Consider the following 18,398-nt stretch of genomic DNA (forward strand, 5'->3'; position numbering starts at 1 on the left):
GGTCTCGAACTCCTGAGCTCAGGCAATCCACCTGCCTCAGCCTCCCAAAGTGTTAGGATTACAGGCATGAGCCACCATGCTCAGGGGCCTCATGTTTTTATACTTAATTTAACAAAATCTATAGCTGATTCTTATTTATTTTTGGGGGGAGGGGTGGGGAATGGTCTTACCCTGTCACCCAGGTTGGAATGCCGCAGTGCAATCATGGCTCACTACAGTCTCAACCTCAGCCTCAAGTGATCCTCCCAAGTAGCTGGGACCACAGGTGCAAGTCACCACACCTGGCTATTTTTTTTTGTTTTTTATTTTTTTGTAGAGATGGTGTATTAGTCCATTTTCATACTGCTATAAAGAACTTCCCCAGACTGGGTAATTTATAGAGGAAAGAGATTTAATTGACTTGCAGTTCAGCATGGCTGGAGAGGCCTCAGGAAACTTAGAGTCATGGCCGAAAGTGAAGGGGAAGCAAGGCGCCTTCTTCACAAGGCAGCAGGAAAGAAAAGGAACTCAGGAGAAGCTACTGAACACTTAATAAAACCATCAGCTCATCATCACTATCACGTGAACAGCATGGGGGAAACTGCCCCCATGATTCATTTACCTCCACCTGGTCTCTCCCTTGACACGTGGGGATTATGGGGATTATAAGGATGATAATTCAAAATTAGATTTGGGTGGGGACACAAAGCCTAATCTTATCAGACAGTGTCTGATATGTTGCCCAGGCTGGTCTGAGAGTCCTAGACTTAAGCCATCCCTCCGCCTCAGCCTTCCAAAGTGCTGCGATGACGGGCATGAGCCACTGTGTCCGACCTCTTTATTCTCTTCTTGAACAACACAAAATCTTTAGAATATTTTAACTACCATACAATATTTTAATAATTTTTCAAATGCCACAAATTAGATATGATTATCATTCTACACAGTTAAAAATTTCATATTTACCCAGGTGCTTGACAGAAACTGTTTACCCTTCCAAGTGGAATCACACTATCCTGTCAAAATAAAATTGTGTAGAATTTGTTTGGATGAACATCTGTTGGTGATAAGCATTCTCAGTTTTTATTTGGAATGTCTTCAAGTTATGTATGCTCCTAAAAGATGGTTTCATTGAGTATAGAATTCTAGGTTGATAGTTATTTTCTCTCAGCTCATGGAAGATACTATTCCACTATTTTCTGGCATTTGTTGTTGCTGTTGAGAAGTCAGCTGCCCATCTTATCATCTTGTTATCTCTGCGTAGGTGTCCTGTCTTCACTTAGGCTGCTTTAAGATTTTCTGTTTATCGTGCTTAGGATACGTTAGGCTTAGTGGTTCAGGATTTGTGCTCTTTGATGAATTTTGGAAAATTCTCAGCCATTATCTTTTCAAATATAGTTTCTTCCTGATTTTCTCATTTCCCTCACTCTGTCCTCTTCTTTTCATAAAACTGTTTTATATTTCCTATCTCAGTCTGTTGATACAATTATTTCCTTAATTTTATCTTACATTGATTCTGTCTCATTTTTAAATTTTGTTTATTGATTTTGTTTTTATAGTGATTATTTTTCATTTTAGAAGCCCTATTTATTTTTTCTCGATTACCTAGTAATTTTATGTATAGTAGCTTTATTTATAGTATAAAGTATCATCTTTAGTTCACTGGCTATATTATTTTCAAGATTCTCTTTCATGTCTTAAACATATTTAACACAGTTACATTTTACATCTGAAAATTTCAGTATCTGAAGTATTTGCATTCTGAGTTTGCTTGTTTCTGAGGTCTTGCTATTGGTAACTTGTTTCTTTTGTGTTTTTGACTGATATTCTTTGTAATATTATTTGGAGAATTATTTGAGGCTGGTTTTCAGTTACATTCCTACAGGAGGGGTCTGTATATTTACTAGTTGCGCAGGAGTACTTCCAGCTGAAAGCACTATAAATTAACTTCTGTGTACCACACAGATATCATTAGTTCGGAACACAGACTTGTGTAAGGACCGGCTTGTAGTAAGAAGTTCTAAGTTGTTTCTCATTTTTCATTTACCCTCACATCGAAGCTGGAGTCCTAGCTCTTTGCAAGGACTCTAGTTGTACTATCTACCTTCAGTAGGCCTTACACATTATATTCTGTTATATGCACCCAACATAGCCTGTAAAGCTGAAGCAGATGTCATTCACTTCATAAGGGTTCTGCTTTTACTTCATTTTTAGTTGCTGTTACTTATTTATTCTGCCAAAATGGTGCCTTTAAATAAAATATTTTCCTAAAAATGCATTACATGGGCCGGCCGCGGTGGCTCACGCCTGTAATTCCAGCACTTTGGGAGGCTGAGGCGGGTGGATCACTAGGTCAAGAGATTGAGACCATCCTGGCCAACATAGTGAAACCCGTCTCTACCAAAAATACAAAACTTAGCTGGATGTGGTGGCTCATTCCTGTAGTCCCAGCTACTTGGGAGGCTGAGGCAGGAGAACCGCTTGAACCCAGGAGTTAGAGGTTGCAGTGAGCCGAGGTCGTGCCACTGCACTCCAACCTGGTAACGGAGCGAGACTCCGTTTCAAATAAAATAAAAAATAAAAAAAATTACGTGGTATTTTAGTTGTCTTCATCAGAAGCATCATTCATTTTTTTCTGAAGCAGAAGTGGGCTTGTGTACTCTATTCTGTATGTCATTGCTGATCATTGAATTTGATTCTGGTATGTCACTAAGCCAGCAGTTAATTCAAGAACAGATGTTGATACCTATAGTTAATTCTAGATGATAGGGAGCTCTTATTTGTGCATTTGGCTTATCAGTATACCTGGAGGTTGTGATTTTTTATTTTATGACTACAGTGGTACTAAATTTTTATTATTCCCATCTGCCCCACTGCCACCACTAGTGCACCTAATTTAATTGATGGTATAGGAAATCATTTTTATTAATAAAATGATCCATCATTACTAATCCTTGCAAGCAGTTTGCTTTAACAATGGACTTACCTTCCTTTCCAGCCTGATCACACGGATGCTACAGAGAGATCCCAAGAGAAGGGCTTCTTTAGAAGAGATTGAAAATCATCCTTGGCTTCAGGGAGTGGACCCTTCACCAGCTACAAAGTATAACATTCCCCTTGTGTCATACAAAAATCTCTCGGAAGAGGAGCACAACAGCATCATTCAGCGCATGGTGCTTGGGGACATAGCGGATCGAGACGCCATTGTAGAGTACGTCAATGCCTGTCAGTACAGGGGGCCACAGGTTTAGGATTCTTGGAATGGGCTCTCTCTACTTAACACAGCCTTTGGACACCTGTGTAATAGGTGGCAAGAGTTGTGTCATTTATCTCTAAAGTTCTTGGCCCAGGGTCTGACACAGGTTTTTTTTGGTGTTTTGGTTTTATGCTAGTGAACAAGTGAGCCATTGCTGGGTAGTGTCAGTGAGTGCTGTGACCTTTTTCCCTTTCTGTAGGGGTGGAATGAAACAGCTTGTTTTGTATCCCAGTATATACCTTATCTGTAGCACTATTCTCATTCCTCTGTCTCCTTCTGGTCCCCACAGTGAGTAGGGAGAACAGTACCACATGCCTAGAGTCCTCTAAATCAGGAGATGGTAAATGGTGCCGGCCACACATTTTTGTAAGTGAAGTTTTATTGGGCCACAGCCATGCCCATTCATTTAAGTATTGTCAATGGTTGCATTGTGCTACAATGGCAGAGTGGTTGTGGGAGAGACCACATGGCCCACAAAGCCTGAAATATTTATTATCTGGCCCTTGAGAGACCCTGCTGCAGCCACCTGGAGCCTGCAAGTTATACAAGTTGTTAATTACATCCTTTAAAACCAAAGCCATTTTTTAATAAACAGTTTGGAATCAAAGATAATACAGAGAAAAAATGCATTTTCTTTGTTCTGATAATGATTAATTTCTGTAAGAGGTCCTGACTGTAAAAATAAGGAATATTTCCACAAATTAAAGGTCAAAGGTTATTTAATGTGTTGGATGAAACAGTTGGGTATGTTGGAAAGAGAGTATGCCCTAGAAGGCAAAAAAAGGGGTTTCCATCAGGAGGGCCCTTTCGGGATTTGATCCAGTTCCCTGACTTGGGGGAAGAGAATCCTGTGGGCTGGACCTGCAGACTCCTGCCGTGTGTCTTCCTGCCACACACATGCCCACTGGAAGGCTCTGATCCCCAAGAAGGGCAGTGTCTATCTAAAGGACACTTTAGAGTGTTTTACATTGATGGAAAGAAAGGTTTATAAAAATAAACTCAGGTTCTTCATTTTGGTTTAAGTACAAATTTCTGTAAGTTTCCAAATGTATTATGATTCTTTGTAGTATTGACTCACAGCTACTTAACTGACCTAAACATGTGACAAAGACAGGACACTTGCTGTTTCTGCTACACTTACTCATTTTTGGAATGTGTAGAAAATGATTTTTCACTTTTGAGTGGATAAAAGGCTGTTTATATCTCTCTGAACTGGCCTTTTGTTCTTAGCTTAAAACATACATACATGCAGTAGTGTCATCTAGAACTACTTAATATAAATTCAATTATAAATCCAAAAGGTAGTACAATTTAAGTGGTTGAGGTGACTCCAGTTTGCCAGTTTGCTGGTTTCCTGATAGCTGGGCGAGCCAGTCTTGCTGTCCCCTCAGCTAGCCTTACTCCGTGCTTGCTGCTCACATCCTAAGAAGCTGCTCATTCTGAGGGTGACTCCTGAGTTCCAACACACACCTTTGTCTCACAATACATTTCCAAACCCAAGCCAACTCCTGTATTCAGTACTTTGCTGAAGAAACTAATAAGTCATTCTACCCTTGAATTTTACCTTGGATACTTCCTTTGGAATCTCATGCCTCAGCCTGCCCTGCCCCCATTAGTAGTGACCCCAGTGTACATTTTGAAAAATGGGTGTCTGCTCTTGCTTCTTTCCTAAGTGTTCATTGTGTGAGTATTTTCAGTAACTACAGAAAGTTTCTGAAAACCATAGTTATGTATTTCCTGGCCTTGTGGGATCCGCCAAAGCACGCCCCAGTATATCCTGTGACAGGCCAGCTACAAAAGAGTGGTCAGGGCTGTGGGCCTTGTTGGGCCTTGTGTCCCAGCACTGTGTCTAGCCGGACTGGGTACTCGGTGAGCATTACTTTTTAAATGGATGAATGACTACATTGATCTTATTCACAGCAATTAATGGTGACATACTTTCAATTTCTTTAATTATTCTGTAGTGCCTAAATTGCCAGTAAATGCAGAAGGAGTATGAAAATAAAAACATTTTCTAATTTTTCTGACTGATATTAGTACTTCAGTGCACATTCATGTAACACAGACTTCGTCTTCATTTCATACTTCTAGTGGAAGCAAGTAAGCCACCTGAACAAACACTGTACACACAAATCCAGATTTTGAATAATGCGTGCACTCATTATCTTAAGTGTCTAAAACTGATGTCTAACTCAGCTGCTGTTGGCATTTTGGATTTTTCTCTCATTTATGAAAAATGTTCATAAAAATACGAACATTTTTATGCAGTTGTTTTTAGAATTTTGAGTGACCTAAATAGCTACTAGTTTGATTTTTTTTCTGGTTTGCATTTTTTGCATAATTTTAAAGATTCCAGCCATTGAATTTAACTTGCTTGTACTTTTAAAAATCAGTTCTGCTTCTTGTAAAAAACCTCCTGATACGGCTGACGTTTGCTCTCACCTTGTTTTCCTCAGAGCCCTGGAAACCAACAGGTATAACCATATCACAGCCACGTACTTCCTGCTGGCTGAAAGGATCCTGAGAGAAAAGCAAGAGAAAGAAATACAGACCAGATCTGCAAGCCCGAGCAATATCAAGGCCCAGTTTAGGTGAGAAAAAAATCTTCACTGATTTTAGTAAGTTTAACGTTTTGAAATAGCGAACTTTTTTTTTTTTTAATGCTTCCTAACTCTTTGGGGCAAGAGAGTACAAACAGTGATGATGGCCTCATTGGAGAGGCCACACATGGGCTCTTTGGGGGTACTTGAGGGTCTGGGTTCCCTCGTCACCAGGGATGCCGTCCCCTCCTGGGCTCAGTGGGGACGGGCCGTGTCTGTTGGCATGGTCAGGAAAACATGTTTGGAGAAACAGCCTCACGCCAGAGTGTCTTGCTAGTTATTTTCATTAAATTCTTCCAACTCCAGCATGTATTAATCTGTTATTTTCTTTAGTTTTTCATTCTAGGAACAAGGCTGAATTTTCCCTCAGTTATTTGAAGTAATTTTTAAAATTAAATAGAGTATTGCTATGCCACAGTGTTCTCTCAGGATATCCAGAATTGGATAGTCACATTAGCTAGTGGATTTCTTAGCTGCTTGACCTTGGGAGGTTGCTTAACCTCTCTATGACTTAGCTGCCCAATCTGTAAAACAAAAGTAACAATGCTATTTACCTCATGGGGTTGTGGAGAGGAATGATGAATTAACATATGTAAAGCACTTAGAACCAGGGCTTTGTGTGTTTGCCGACACTGCTGGGAATACTTTACCACCATTATCTTCAATAAAGTCAGAACGTGCTGCTCCCCAAGCCTTTTCTAACCCCCTCTCTCCTCCTCCTCCTCCTCCTCTCTTCCAGCCTTCCCGGTTTGCTTTTTCTTCTGCCAGAGTAACTTTCCACTTAAAATCAAAGCATGGAAAAGGCTTACTTTTTTCATTATCATTATGAAATTTATTTCAAGTTTATCTTTATGCACTCAGATAAAGTAACCCATGGAACTGTAGTTCAAAAACAGAAGCGTGCTCCTGATTCTGAGTAAAGCTGTGTGTACCTCCAAATATTTACGAATATATGTGTGTGAATATTATTGTGAATAATAATATTATGATTGTAAAAGATGAAGAAAGCCATTTCGATTTTAAGTTACTTGCAGTTGTCTCGCCATGTGAACTTCGTTGCTTGGGTGGAGTGGCAGAGTAGGGGGAGGAAACATTCCCAGCTTGCCAAACAGTAAAGATTTAGGTCTAGTTTAACTAGAACATGAATTTAGTAACTTTATTCATTTCTTGGATGCATTCCTCTGTAATAAAAACTAGGCACACTGTCTAGTGTCTGCTTAGAAGAGGACTGAACCCAGGTCGTGAGGGGATTCTTGGGGATGAGATAAACCAGAGACTGATGCTCAGAAGTTACGGTCAACCTAGTCCTGACCCGAGCTCCCTGGCAAGAAAGAGTAACCCCAAGGCAGATCATCACTACTCACCAGGTGCACCGAGACTGGCGCTACCACCGGGCTTCTGGAGGAGAGAATATTTAGATTTGAACTCTTCTATTCAGTGAAACATACCAGAACTCAGTTTAAAGCTGATTGTATATGTGAGACCAACATTAGCTATAAAGAAATAGTAGGCCAGGCACAGTGGTTCAACCCTTTGGGAGGCCAAGGTGGGAAGATCCCTTGAGCCCAGGAGTTCATGACTAGCCTGGGCAACATAGACCCTGTCTCTATAGAAATTAAAAATAAAAAGAATTTAAAATACTAGAGCTTTCTGAACTGTTTTCCTTTTGCTGTCATGAGGACTCTGAAGTGGAGAAGCTATGAGCGCCTTTTTTTCTATGGCACAGGACCCACTGGCAGTGGCAGTGTCTCCTGACTTGCCTTCTCTTTGTTGTCAATGTAACTTTATTGACAAGACCCTGGACCTCCTTTGGTTCCATTGCTGGGTATGCCTTGTGGTCAGAATGACCTAGGAGGTGGAAACCTGGACTGAGTCAGGAGACTGTATTTAAAATGGCAACTAGCTGGAAGGAAGGGTCAGGCCAGTGAGAGCCGCAGCCACAGAGAACAGATACATGCTGTGTGCACCAGTGGGTAGTCCGGAAGAATTGGTGACAGGCTGGTTGAGATGAGTGGTTAACTGGAGACTGATATCCAGCCTCCTAGCTGGGCTGGGTGTCTTCGCAAGCAGATCGGTAGGCAGAAAGAAACAGGGATTTGGCCTGCAGGTTCTGGAGTCCAGGGGCAGAGTCCTAGACCTGGAATTGAGCGAGAACACAGGGACTCCACTAGAGAATGAAGTCCCAGATGCCATCTCAGGATGTAGGTGTAAGATGTGGCTTAGCTGAAATCCCATTGCTACAGATGGGATCCTGCAGCAGTGAGGTGGCGTGGTATTTGGGAGTTGTCAAATCAAGTAGCTTAAGGTTTCTGAAATTCTAGAACGGATTCTGTTTCAGATATAGTAGCATTAACTTTGTTAAAAATATGAATAATTGTAGGGCTGCCCCAAGACATTTGTATGGAAGAACATGAGGTCTGAGAGAAGGGCCTAGGCATTTAGAATTATTTCTAATTGAGAACTGTTATGACTGTGTCCGGGGCCTGTCTGCAGACTCCAGAGACTCTTCCTCCAGCCTGCCCTGTAGAGTCCAGGACAGCACTGTTGGAACTCTCTAGGGAGGAGCCAGATAGCAGGGGTAGGCATCTCATAGACTGCAGCCAGATAGTTCTGGAATGGAAAATCAAGAAGTTAACCCAGAAGCAGGACGTGGCCACACAGTGTTAGCCATTGTTCGGTTATGACCACTTCAGAGAATACTGCTTCTTAGCTTCAAATTGAAATGTTTTTCTTAATGACACGTTTATTTTATTAAAGGAGAACCTGTGCAAAACAAGAACCTGTGCACATAGCAAGTCTAGTCGATATTCCACATACAGTGGCCACTGGTAAAATTTTGTTCCTGCCTTTATTATTATAACTATATTACTATGCCCCCTGGGGAGAGAGGATAGTTGACCATTCAGAGATGTTTATTCAGAATAGCAGCTAGAGAGCCTCATTCAAAAAATTCATCTTCTCTGGGAACCAAGCAGTATTCTTGTTACTTTGGCAACTCCAGGTTAGGAGATAAAATGAAAGTTTAAATAATGGCGAATTTTGCTATTCACTACTCTTGTATGGGCATTTAAAAATATACTTATTTAAGACTGGCACTGTGGTGTGCGCCTATAGTCCCAGCTATTGGAGAGGCTGAGGTGGGAGGATTGCTTGATATCCCCGGGGGTCAAGGCTGCAGTGAGCCGCATTCATGCCCTTGCACTCCAGCCTGAATAACAGTGAGACCCTGTCTCAAAAGACAGACATTTTTATTTAACCTAGTGAGTTTTTTAATTGGAGAAGAGATTTTTATATGATTTTGTATAATGTATACGTGTTACACATATAATTTTTCTTTCTATTCAGATCCATTAAACTGTTTCCATTTCATTTTATAAACGCCAAGTTCTTACCCCATGGTAAAATCAGGAGCCCTGGAAATTTCAGGTGAATTTTATTTGTAGTAATATACCTTTAAAGGTTGTGATCTAAGAACCAAAGAAACACAACATGTGCTGTTCAGGTTTTGCTTTGCCAGTAGCCTCCATGGGCTTTTAAAAAACGTTTATCTTGTAGTATAAAGCTTTTGTATAGAAAAGATGGAGTAGCTCTTTGCCCTGTTTTCTTTTCTGACAGCTGTGATGAAGTTGTCACTTGGCCAATAAGCCACAAACTGAACCATGTTTCAAAACCACATTTGCCCTTCTGGTGGCCTTGCTGATGTTTACAGGATGTTGAATGGGTTTGCAGGGTTGCTGCTTTATCTTTAAGTCTGTAGATTTTGTCCCAGTAAGTTTGATGTGATGTACTTTACTATCATCTGCATAATGATTATATGGCTTTCCCCCCTCCAATCTATCTGTTACATAGGCAGTCATGGCCAACCAAAATTGATGTGCCCCAGGACCTTGAGGATGACCTCACGGCCACTCCTTTGTCCCACACGACTGTCCCTCAGTCTCCTGCTCGGGCTGCTGACAGTGTCCTCAATGGCCACAGGAGCAAAGGCCTGTGTGACTCGGCTAAGAAAGATGACCTCCCCGAGTTGGCTGGACCAGCACTGTCTACGGTGCCACCTGCAAGCTTAAAACCCACAGCCAGTGGGCGGAAGTGTCTGTTCAGGGTGGAAGAAGATGAAGAGGAAGATGAGGAGGACAAGAAACCCATGTCCCTCTCAACACAAGTGGTTTTGCGCCGGAAGCCATCTGTGACCAACCGCCTGACATCCAGGAAGAGCGCGCCCGTCCTCAACCAGATCTTTGAGGAAGGGGAATCTGATGATGAGTTTGACATGGATGAGAATCTGCCTCCCAAGTTGAGCAGGTTAAAGATGAACATAGCTTCTCCAGGTACAGTTCACAAACGCTACCACCGGAGGAAAAGTCAGGGCCGGGGCTCCAGCTGCAGTAGTTCGGAGACCAGTGATGATGATTCTGAAAGCCGGCGGCGGCTCGATAAAGATAGTGGGTTCACCTACTCCTGGCACCGCCGGGATAGCAGCGAGGGGCCCCCTGGCAGTGAGGGGGATGGCGGAGGCCAGAGCAAGCCGAGCAATGCCAGCGGAGGGGCGGACAAGGCCAGCCCCAGCGAGAACAATGCTGGTGGGGGCAGCCCCTCCAGCGGCTCGGGTGGCAACCCCACCAATACATCGGGTACCACACGCCGCTGTGCCGGCCCCAGCAGCTCCATGCAGCTGGCCTCTCGCAGTGCTGGGGAGCTCGTTGAGAGCCTCAAACTCATGAGCCTCTGCCTCGGTTCCCAGCTTCATGGGAGCACCAAGTACATTATCGATCCACAGAATGGCTTGTCGTTTTCCAGTGTGAAAGTCCAAGAGAAATCTACGTGGAAAATGTGCATCAGCTCCACAGGGAATGCAGGGCAGGCCCCTGCAGTGGGCGGCATAAAGTTTTTCTCTGACCACATGGCAGATACCACCACTGAATTGGAACGGATAAAGAGCAAGAACCTGAAAAATAATGTGCTGCAGCTACCTCTGTGCGAAAAGACCATCTCTGTGAACATCCAGCGGAACCCTAAGGAGGGGCTGCTGTGTGCATCCAGCCCAGCCAGCTGTTGCCACGTCATCTGACTGTGGCCCCATCTGGCCGCTAGCACGCTTCCTGCTCAGAGCAGTGAAGACCGGCTCACTTCACTGTTCCCATTTGGTTTTACTATTTTAAAGTGGGCGTTAGGAGCAATTATTTATTACCTTTCCATTTGTTCGCCTGATGATGTGACAATGCATGGTCTTTGTGCATGCTGCTAGACACTTCTTTTCTTTTTCAGCCGAAAAGCCTATTATGTAATTTTTACATTCATAATTTTAATGTGGATGATCAGGATTAAATTAAGATGTATATCTGGAACCTCTTATAAATGGAGCACTTAGAAATTTGATGTTCTGCACTTAACTTAGAGAGAGAAAAAATGCTTTTCTTTGTGAAAAATCTGAATTCCTGTCCTGACCTTCTGTGATGTGGAGACTCTGGGCTCTGAGACACACTCTCTGGTGTCTGAGACAGAACCAAAGCAATAACGTTGTGATGCCCACAGGCCTGGAGCCAGCTAGCGACCTTGTGCCGCCCAGCCGTCCATGGCCTGTGCAGGGCAGAGGACAGTGAGTGTCTGCACTGAAAACCTTAAAACAACAATTTGAACATACCCACACCTGTTTGTCTTAAGCTATAGTGTAAAAACAAAGTTCGGGCTCTTAAAATTTAACTGAAAAAGATTTCCTTGTTTTTGTAATAGGTGAGATAAAGTACTTAGATTTATAAGGCAGCTTCCCCTGTAGTGATAAATTACAAGCAGACAATCTTATTTTGTAATGTGATGAAGTGATGATGTCTTAACTCTACTTAGAGAGTGTATGTCTGTCTAACAGAACAAAAAGATGCTCTGTGTAAATTCCTTCCTGTAGGGCACACTGCAGGATTTCCATGTAGATAGAAGAACTATAGGGCCTAGTACAGAAGGTGCACACAAATGTTGGCAAAGTTAAAACCCTATGAATTAAAACCTACTGGGATTTGGTTTTTAGGAGTTTGGTAATTAGGTTATCTCTTTTGTTATTTTCATTCAGTTATATCCTTTGGCTCAGCTAGCTCTGAATGAAAAATATACATAAAAGGGTAAAATTCACACATACAGCAAACAAAAATGCACAAAGCCTGCTTTGTAACTTTTTTTTTCTGGAATTGTTTTTCACTTTGCCTTTTCCTGCCAAAACAATAATCAAAGAACTCTTGCTTTAACCTATTCCTGTACAAAGACTGCTTTTGACCAGAGAATCATCTGTTGTGGCATTTTATCTTGTAGGACACTGTATATTGCAAATTGCTAATTATGGAAGGGGCCAGTTGCTGTTTTTTCATGCAGTGCCCTGGGAGTCTTAAAAGCAGTGCTTAGCAACATTGGTGATAGAATGTGGCTGGGACCCGGGGCCCTTCCCCACTCTTCAGTCCCACATCATGTCTCTGAGGTGACGGACTGAGACGCATCTGGTCCTGTAATTCGGAGAGTGGGCGGATCACCAAAGAACTGCATTGCTGTGGTCACTGTTTCTTCAAGTACACACTGACTCTGCTACTTTAGGATAAATATATTTTACTCAGAACTCTGAATTTCACAGTATACTTACTAAACTAAGTAAAAATGATACTTAAAATACTTATTTTACTTTCTAGACCTAGGCTAGATACGTTTTAAGCTACAGCTCTAGTTCATTGTGGTATTTATAATTTGAAAGCTATGAGAATAGATGTGTGGGTGAAGCCATAGAACATATTTGCTTGAAATTCTTGAGCAGGGATCTTATAAAGGGCCAGAAATAAGATGTGTGGTTCACATAGATAGTGAGCGTAACATCTGTATTAAACGTAGGAGAGAAGTTTATAAAGGGCATTGGCAATAAACTCTTTGTTGCAGCTGTTTTCCAAGCAGTGTAAATACTTTTTCCTGTGATTATGTATAGCCTTGGAATGGCACCTTTTAACTAACCCATATGTGTTTGGTTTCAATGGTTTTTTATATTCAGATGTATATATGGTGCTCACTTTAGGATCAGCAGTGTTGACCATTTATGCTGCATAGCTGTATTATAGCCTTATTAGTTGTTTGGTTGACCCTTGGGGTGTACAAATGTCAGTCTGAGTGGTGTCTTACTCCTTTGTTTATAAGTGAATGATTGTGCATGTGTTGTATGTCATAGTATGTCGTCACATAAAAGGGAGGGAGCGAAAAACCATTACATTAAGATAATATTGGACCAAACTACTTACTTGCTCTAAACAGTTACTTGTACCCCTTAACCTGTCTTCAAAAGTTGCATAGAGTTACAGTAGTGTATAAATTAAATATTGTGGAAAAACAGTCTTGTATTTTTCTGTATGTGTGTATATATATAATTATGTACTTCTGGCAATTCTATCTGTATTTAAAGATGTGACAATCTTGACACCAATTTTAAGAATAGCTGTGAGACCGAATTAAAGATAATCCCTACCAAGTGAAAATTGATGTGTGTTAAGAGGGTACATAATTATCAACTGATTTGGTCAGTTGCTTCCAATGCTGGTTGATTTCCCTCATTGTGTAAACATTGACAGGTATGTGACAAATGGGAAAAAATCCAAATAATAAAGTGACATATTGGTGTTCAGCAATATAAACCGTGTCCTGTGTTGTATTGCTTCTCATGAGTGCAGCTTTGTGTGATCCCACCTCAGTTAGACCCAGCCTCCTCCATGCCCTGTGCCTGCACCACCAGATGTGGCTGAAAAAGTACAGGCATTACTATGTTTAAACTCATGGCCACAAATAAGAGGTGGGGCCAGGGTGCCCATTAAGTATACTTTCTCTATTTCATCTCCCTTCCTCACTCTGCTGGTCACCATGCTGCCTAACAATAAAGGGAAGCAATGGGAACTGCCACAAGTTCTCACCTCTGCCTTCCTCCCTTCCTTCATACACATTCCTCCTGTTACTGTGATTCCAAGGTCAGCTACTCCTACTCAATTCTCACAACCATTACCATAATCGACTTTCACCCCACCCCCCAAAAAAGAAATCTTGTGCCCTTTGGCATACTTCACCTTTGTCCGCAACTCACCTTACTCCAGCCTCATGCAACCACTTCCTGTGATCCATTTTCAATCCCATGTTAGAATCTGATAAATTGCTCACTCTCTTCCTTGCGAACTTCCCATCTCTCTGTATCTCACTTCTGCCTTGCTGCTCTTCAAGTCCAGTGGTACTTCCTCATTCTTCCAACCTCTAAATTTGGAATGTCCCAAGGTTCAATTCTGGACCCCTGCTCTATCTGCAGTGACTCCTCATCTCATTTAGTCTAGTATCTATATGCTGATAGAAGCCCAAATTATATTTAGCCCACATAGCCTGGGAACACTGAATTTCAGCTACCTATTTGACTTTTCTACTTGGATGTGTCTGTGTGCCTACAGCATCTCAATTTTTACAAGTTCAAAACTCCTAATCTTTCCCCTCAAATCCTTTTACTAGTGCACCCATCTTAATAAATAGCAACTCCTAGCCTTCAATAGTTTCATACAAGCTGAAAATCTTGGTGTCATCCACTTTTTCATCCCAACATTCAGTCTATGAGCAAATCTTACTTGCCTTTCAAAGTTGACGGCTTCTTGTTGCCGCCACCACTACCACTCTAGTCCATGGCACTCAACTGTAAATGCCTCTTAAAGGGTTTCCCTGCTTTTGCCCTTGTCTTTCTCGTTTATTTTCCACTTAGCAGTATGAGAGATAATTTTAAAGGCTAAAACATACCATGTTTTGAAAGGTGTTTAGTTTCCAGATATTTGGGGTTTTCCCACATACGTTTCTATAATTTTTGGTTTAATTCCATTTTTATCAGTGCATGCTTTGTACAGTTTAAATCTTTTGAAACTTGTTTTATGGCCCAGCATATGACCTATCTTGGTGAATGTTTCCTGAGTGCTTGGAAAGTGCTATTGGTGGAGTGTTCTACACATGTCAGTTCGTTCAAGTTGGTTGATAATGTTCAAGTTTTCTATATTCTTACTGATTTTCTGTGTCAATTATTGAGAGAGGAGTGTTGAAATCTCCAACTATAGTTGTGGATTTGTCTGTTTCTCCTTTTAGTTCTAGCAGTGGTATTTTAGAAAATTTGAAGCTCTGTTGTTTGGTACATATGCATTTAAGATTGTTATGTCATATCAATGGATTGATCCCTTTCTTCATGAAATGTTCCCTCTTTATGCCTGGTAAATTATTTGTTCTGAAATCTACTTTGTGTGATAGTGATATAGTCACTCCAGCTTTCTTTTGACTTACGAGAATATATCTTTTTCCATTCTTTACTGTTAACCTATTGTGTGTTTATGTTTAAGGTTTGTTTTTTGTAGATATCATATAGTTAGAGCTTGCTTTTTCATCCCATCAGCAAATGCCTGTCTTTTACTGAGGGTTTAGATGTATTACATTTAGTGTAATTGTCAATATGGTTGAGTTTAAACCTACCTAGTTTTCCATTTGTCTCGTCTGTTCTTTTTCCCTCTTTTACTACCTTGTTTTGGTTTAACTGAGCACCTTTTGTTACTCCATTTTATCTCCACTATTGGCTTATTGGCTGTACCTCTTGTTTCTCAGTGGATGCTATAAGATTTGCAATACATGTATTTTATTATATCACAGTCTTATCTTAATATATCACTTCATGTAGAGTATGAAAACCTTGCAACTGTATGCCTCTACTTTCCTCTTCCTGTTCTTTATACTACTGTTGTCATACATTTTATTTTTGTATATATAAATATTGTTTTAACTAGTTTTTAAGGGATTAAACATGGGTGGGGGGGAGTCTTTTAGCTACATATTTGTCATTTGCAGCACTCTTCATTTCTTTGTGTAGATCCACACTTTGGTTTTCCTTCTGTCTGTAGAACATTCTTTAACATTTCATATAACGCAGATCTGCTGGCATTACATTCTGTGAGCTTTTGCTTGTCTGAAAAATTATTTTTCCTTTATGAAAGATACCATTTGGTATAAAAATTGATTTACTTTTATTGCAAAGCTGGACACTGAATTTTACATTGTTGAATGCTGGAATTTTTTTGTATTCGTATATGAAGTGTTGGATTTCATTTTGGAATGCAGTTACTTAAAATAATTGGATCATTCATGTCTTGCTTTTAAACTGTTAGGGTAGATCCTGAGCGGTCTTCAGTCTAGGGCTAATTTGGCCCACTACTGAGGCAGTACCTCTCTAGGGACTCTTGAGATTTTTTTCTCTTCTGGCTGGTAGGAACATGAACTATTCCCAGCCTTGGGTAAGTTCTGAGCATTGTTCAGCCTGCTGCTTTCCAGTGGTTCTTTCTCCAGCTTCGGGTAGTTTTCTCATAAGTACTGATCAGTACTCAACCAAAGACCACAGATTTTCTTTTGGAGCTTGCTCACTATCTGTGCAGCTCCCTCCTCTCTGCCCTGCACATTGATCTTGAACTTCAAACTACTTGCTCAACTCAACCAGACTATTTGGGCTCTCCCTCTCTGTGTTCTGGCAACTGTCTTTGGGCAGTCAGCTGGGGCATTCAACTCACAAGGCTCACCTCATTTGCCTCCCTTCTCTCAGGGGTGTTGCTCAATGTCTGGAAACTATTGCTCCATATATTTTGTTTGGTTTCCTAGTTGTTTAAAGCAAGAGGGTCAATCAAATTCCTCTAATTCCATCATGGCCAGAAACAGCAGTCTAAATAGTGGGTCACTCCCCTGCTCAAAATCCTTCCATGGCTTCTCATCTCAGATTTAAAAGTCTAATCCTGTGTGGTGGCCCACAAGGCCCTCATCTGTCCTCTGCCCCAGTTACCACATCTGCTTCTCTCAACTTGCTCATTCAGCTCTGGCTGCAATAACCTCCTTCCTAGTCCTTGAAGAGGCCAAACACAGGACATGTCAGACTTCAAGTGGCTATTAATCCATGGCCCTTCTGCCCCCTACAGCTGCTCAGCAGGGAAGAGGTTTCTCCGACTTCTGGGATCTGGGGAGAGACAGACGAGAAGAGGAAATAGGATGTAGCCCTTTTTGAGCTAGTAGGGCCTAAGGACATTGTGACTACTAGGGAGAGAGTCGTATTTTTCAGGACCCCTGGATCCAGGACTAAGCACTTGCTGGACACCTCACTCTGAGCAAGGCGTTACAGATTGAGAAGTCAGAAGAGAAAAAAAAGAATGGTGGTTCTTGCCAGTTCATAATGCCCTTGGAGAAGAAAATGGTGATTTAAATTAGCACAAGTTGATGGATCAGAGGTGGTGATGTGTCTGCACAGCACCACTATCAGGGTCAGGGAATTCAAAGAAGGGCGAAGCAGGGAGGAAGAATGTAGACAGTGGAGAACTGAAGAGTGTGAGCAGAGTTCCGATCATCTGGAGATCCCTGTGTGAGCCACAGGAGGTAGCAGTGGACATTGCTGAGACAGAATTAATTTTGCATCTTGATTCCTTTATCCTTTTACAAGGACTCCAAGGTTTCTGGATTAGAAGATGAAAAGAGTGGGGGTTGGGGTGGGGGCACTGGTAGAAACAGTTACTAACAGGAAGACCAGCATGAAGGTGGAAACAAGACTGAGTCAATGTCCGGCTGGCAGAGCTGGCTTCATGTGTGTATGTGACCTGTATACTCATTTAGGGGCACCACACTTAGAAGAGTCCCACATTAAGTTTGACGCTTTGCTGTTGTTTTAAAATTCATTGCCACATGGCACATACTCTTAAAATTGATCACACAATTGGACATAAAACAATCATCAGCAAATGCAAAAGAAGTGAAATACCAGTGACTCTCTTGGACCATGGTGCAATAAAATTAGAAATCAAGACTAAGAAAATTGCTCAAAACCATGTGATTACATGGATATTAAATAACCTGCTCCTGAATGACTTTTGGGTAAATAATGAAATTTAGGCTAAAATTAAGAAAGCTACCAGAAGACAAGAAATAACCAAAATCAGAGCTGAACTGAAGGAGATTGAGACACAAAAAAACCATTCAAAAGATCGAATCCAGGAGTTGTTTCTTCGGAAACATTAATAAAATAGACTGCTAGCTAGACTAATAAAGAGCAAAAGAGAGATGATCCAAATAAACATAATCAGAAACAAACAACAAAGAGGATATTATCACTGACCCCGCTGAAATGCAGATAACCATCAGAGAATATTATGAACACCTCTACGCACACAAACTAGAAAATCTAGAAGAAATTGATAAATTTCTGAATACATACACCCTCCCAAGACTGAACCAGGAAAAAACTGAATCCCTGAACAGACCAATAATGAGCTCTCAAATTGAATCAGTAATAGCCTACCACCCCCAAAAAGCTCAGGACCAGACAGATTCACAGCCAAATTCTACCAGATGTACAAAGATGAGCTGGCACCATTCTTGCTAAAATTATTCTAAAAAATTGAGGAGGAAGGACTCCTTCCTAACTCATTCTTTGAGGCCAACATCATCCTGATACCAAAACCTAGCAGAGACACAAGAAAACTTCAGGCCAATGTCCTTGATGAACATTGACGCAAAAATCC

The 18,398-nt window shown here is 41.3% G+C and overlaps 1 protein-coding gene across 2 annotated transcripts in view; it reads left to right on the top strand.

The window, feature by feature from the left end:
- The window catches only part of SNRK (SNF related kinase), a 62,083-nt gene extending 48,599 nt beyond the window's left edge, over nucleotides 1-13,484 (top strand). For both annotated transcript variants that reach the window (XM_011968082.1, XM_011968083.1), the window contains exons 5-7: nucleotides 2,978-3,190; nucleotides 5,692-5,826; nucleotides 9,685-13,484. In XM_011968082.1, the coding sequence (XP_011823472.1) occupies nucleotides 2,978-3,190; nucleotides 5,692-5,826; nucleotides 9,685-10,903 (1,567 nt within the window). In that variant the 3' untranslated portion in view covers nucleotides 10,904-13,484. The remainder of the gene's footprint in view (nucleotides 1-2,977; nucleotides 3,191-5,691; nucleotides 5,827-9,684) is intronic.
- Nucleotides 13,485-18,398: the final 4,914 nt, after the last annotated feature.

Source organism: Mandrillus leucophaeus, unplaced genomic scaffold (genome assembly GCF_000951045.1).
Source record: "Mandrillus leucophaeus isolate KB7577 unplaced genomic scaffold, Mleu.le_1.0 Scaffold829, whole genome shotgun sequence".
NCBI classification, from domain to species: Eukaryota; Metazoa; Chordata; class Mammalia; order Primates; family Cercopithecidae; genus Mandrillus; species Mandrillus leucophaeus.